This window comes from Penaeus monodon, chromosome 26, assembly GCF_015228065.2.
Source record: "Penaeus monodon isolate SGIC_2016 chromosome 26, NSTDA_Pmon_1, whole genome shotgun sequence".
In the NCBI taxonomy this organism is placed as follows: domain Eukaryota; kingdom Metazoa; phylum Arthropoda; class Malacostraca; order Decapoda; family Penaeidae; genus Penaeus; species Penaeus monodon.
The window spans coordinates 38776464-38778963 of record NC_051411.1 but is presented as its reverse complement, the minus strand read 5'-3'; the positions used below and the strand labels follow the sequence as shown (position 1 = coordinate 38778963).

The following is a 2500-nucleotide window of genomic DNA, read 5'->3' as shown; positions in this document are numbered from 1 at the left end:
CTCTCTCTCTCTCTCCCTCTCTTTCACTCGCGGGAGTAACTGGCGATTGCCAAAGCCGCAATGCCCAGCACATGTTCAGTGGTTGGGTGTAATACGTGGGACCGCCCCAAAGATGTCGTTTATCACCGATTTCCCAAGGAGAAAAGGGCAAGAAAAGAGTGGGTCGTGTTATGTGGGAACAAAAGAGTGAACTTTTTGACAGCAAGAATCTGCAGTATCCATTTTGAGAAAACAGACTACGAACGAAATCTGAAATACGAAATGCTGAATTTGCCAGTTCCTCGACGCTTGAGAAACGTGAAAAAGGATGCTATTCCATCGAAACATATTCCAAAACTAAAAGTAACTATTGTAATAGAAGTTGTTATTAGAGGGGAAATGTCTCATATTGTAAGGATGGGTATGGTATTAGAATGGGGAGGTGGTATTATTATTATCATTATGATTATTATGATCATTATTATAATAATAATTATCAACATTATTATTGTTATGATCATTATCATCATTATTATAATCATTGTCATTATCATTATCATTATCATCATCATCATCATCATCATCATTATCATCATCATCATTATGATCATTATCATCATTATTATTATTATGATAATTATCATCATTATCATTTTTTATGATCTTTATCATCCTCATTATAATAATAATAATAATAATAATAATAATAATAATAATAATAACAACAATTATTATTATTATTATTATTATTATTATTATTATTATTATTATTATGATCATTATCATCATCATTAGTATAATAATTATCATCATTATTATTTTTATGATCATTATCATTATTATTAGATCATTATCATCATCATTGTTAGATCATTATCATCATTGTTATTGTTATGATCATAATTATTATTATTATGATCATTATCATCATTATTATTATTATGGTCATTATTGTTAAGATCATTATCATCATTATTAATATGATCAGTATAATAATAATAATAATTATTATTATTATTATTGTTATAATAATAATAACCAATGTTATTGTTATAAGAATAAGAATAAGGAGATTTGTTGCTGAGAGCAACGCACCCACCAGAGAGAGAGAGAGAGAGAGAGAGAGAGAGAGAGAGAGAGAGAGAGAGAGAGAACAAAAAAACTAAACCTAACCTTTCCTACCTTCTATTTATTCCTTAGACAGGGGACAAACCCCTTGACCCCCCCCCCCCATCACTTTATTAGCACTTCATGCCAAATTAAAGAAAATGTAACATTAAGAACTCTGGCTGTGTGATTAGTCTCTATGAGCGGTGACATGCAGTGGATATTGTTGTTATTTTGTGGCAAAAAGGAGGTTGCTGTAATTGTACCTGTGTTGTTTATCACTCTTATTTTTATGCTCTATAAGATGGCAGTGTCTGTTTCCACTTTATCCTTGTGTGTTGTTCTTGGTAACATTAGCTAGAATAAGAATAATGATAATTATAATGATAACAATAACAGTAATAGTAATGATGATAATGGTAGTAATAACAATAAAATAATTCTTATAATAATTATAGTAATAATAATAACAACAGTAATAATAATGATAACAATTATGATAATTATCATGATAATGATAATAATAACAGCAACATTACCATTATCATTATCAGTATCAATATCATCATCTTTATTATCATTATTTTATTTTCATCACTAATATCGTCATTATCATTATTATCATTATCATTATTATCATTATTATCATTATCATTATTATTATTATTATTATTATTATTATTATTATTATTATTATTATTATTATTACCCACCCTATTACTATTACTATTAACATTGTTATTATCATTATGTTATCCTTGTGATAACTCCTTTTTGCAGGAATTTTAGTATTTCTAGCTTAAGATCTTACTAGGTCACTAGGGGTCAGCGAGGCAAACTAATGAGTTGGAATCATTGTCAGAATTATCATTATAATTATTTTTATTATTAGTGTTGTTATTACTATTACTTTTACTACGAATATAACTGGTATGATATTGTCTGAGATATCTTCTTGCTGTTATTTTAGTATTTTTAGCTTTAGACTTAATGCTTGCAGAACTGTGTTAATATTATTACTGTTTTTATTGAGTATTGTTATTATTATATATTATTATTATATATTGTTATTATTATATATTATTATTATTATTATTATTATTATTATTATTATTATTATTGTTATTATTATTATTTTTATTGTTATATGTTTTTAGTATTATATATTATTATTATTGTTATTATTATTATTTTATTATTTTATTATCAATATTATTATTATTATCATTATCATTATCATTATTATTATTATTATTATTATTATTATTATTATCATCATTGTCATCATCATCATCATCATCATCACATCATCATCATCATCATCATTATCAATCATCATTATCATTATTATCATCATCATCATCATCATCATCATCATCATCATCATCATTGTCATCATCATTGTCATTGTTAT

The 2500-nt window shown here is 25.5% G+C and overlaps 1 protein-coding gene across 2 annotated transcripts in view; it reads left to right on the top strand.

The window, feature by feature from the left end:
* LOC119590146 (tigger transposable element-derived protein 1-like) overlaps positions 1–2500 on the top strand; it is an 18006-nt gene that overhangs the window by 1203 nt on the left and 14303 nt on the right. The window contains exon 1 of one of the 2 annotated variants that reach the window (XM_037938931.1): positions 1–342. This exon is cut by the window's left edge and continues 38 nt beyond it. The exons of the other annotated variant lie outside the window; for it this stretch is intronic. Within the exon in view, the coding sequence (XP_037794859.1) occupies positions 61–342 (282 nt within the window). The 5' untranslated portion in view covers positions 1–60. The remainder of the gene's footprint in view (positions 343–2500) is intronic. 2 annotated transcript variants of the gene reach the window in all.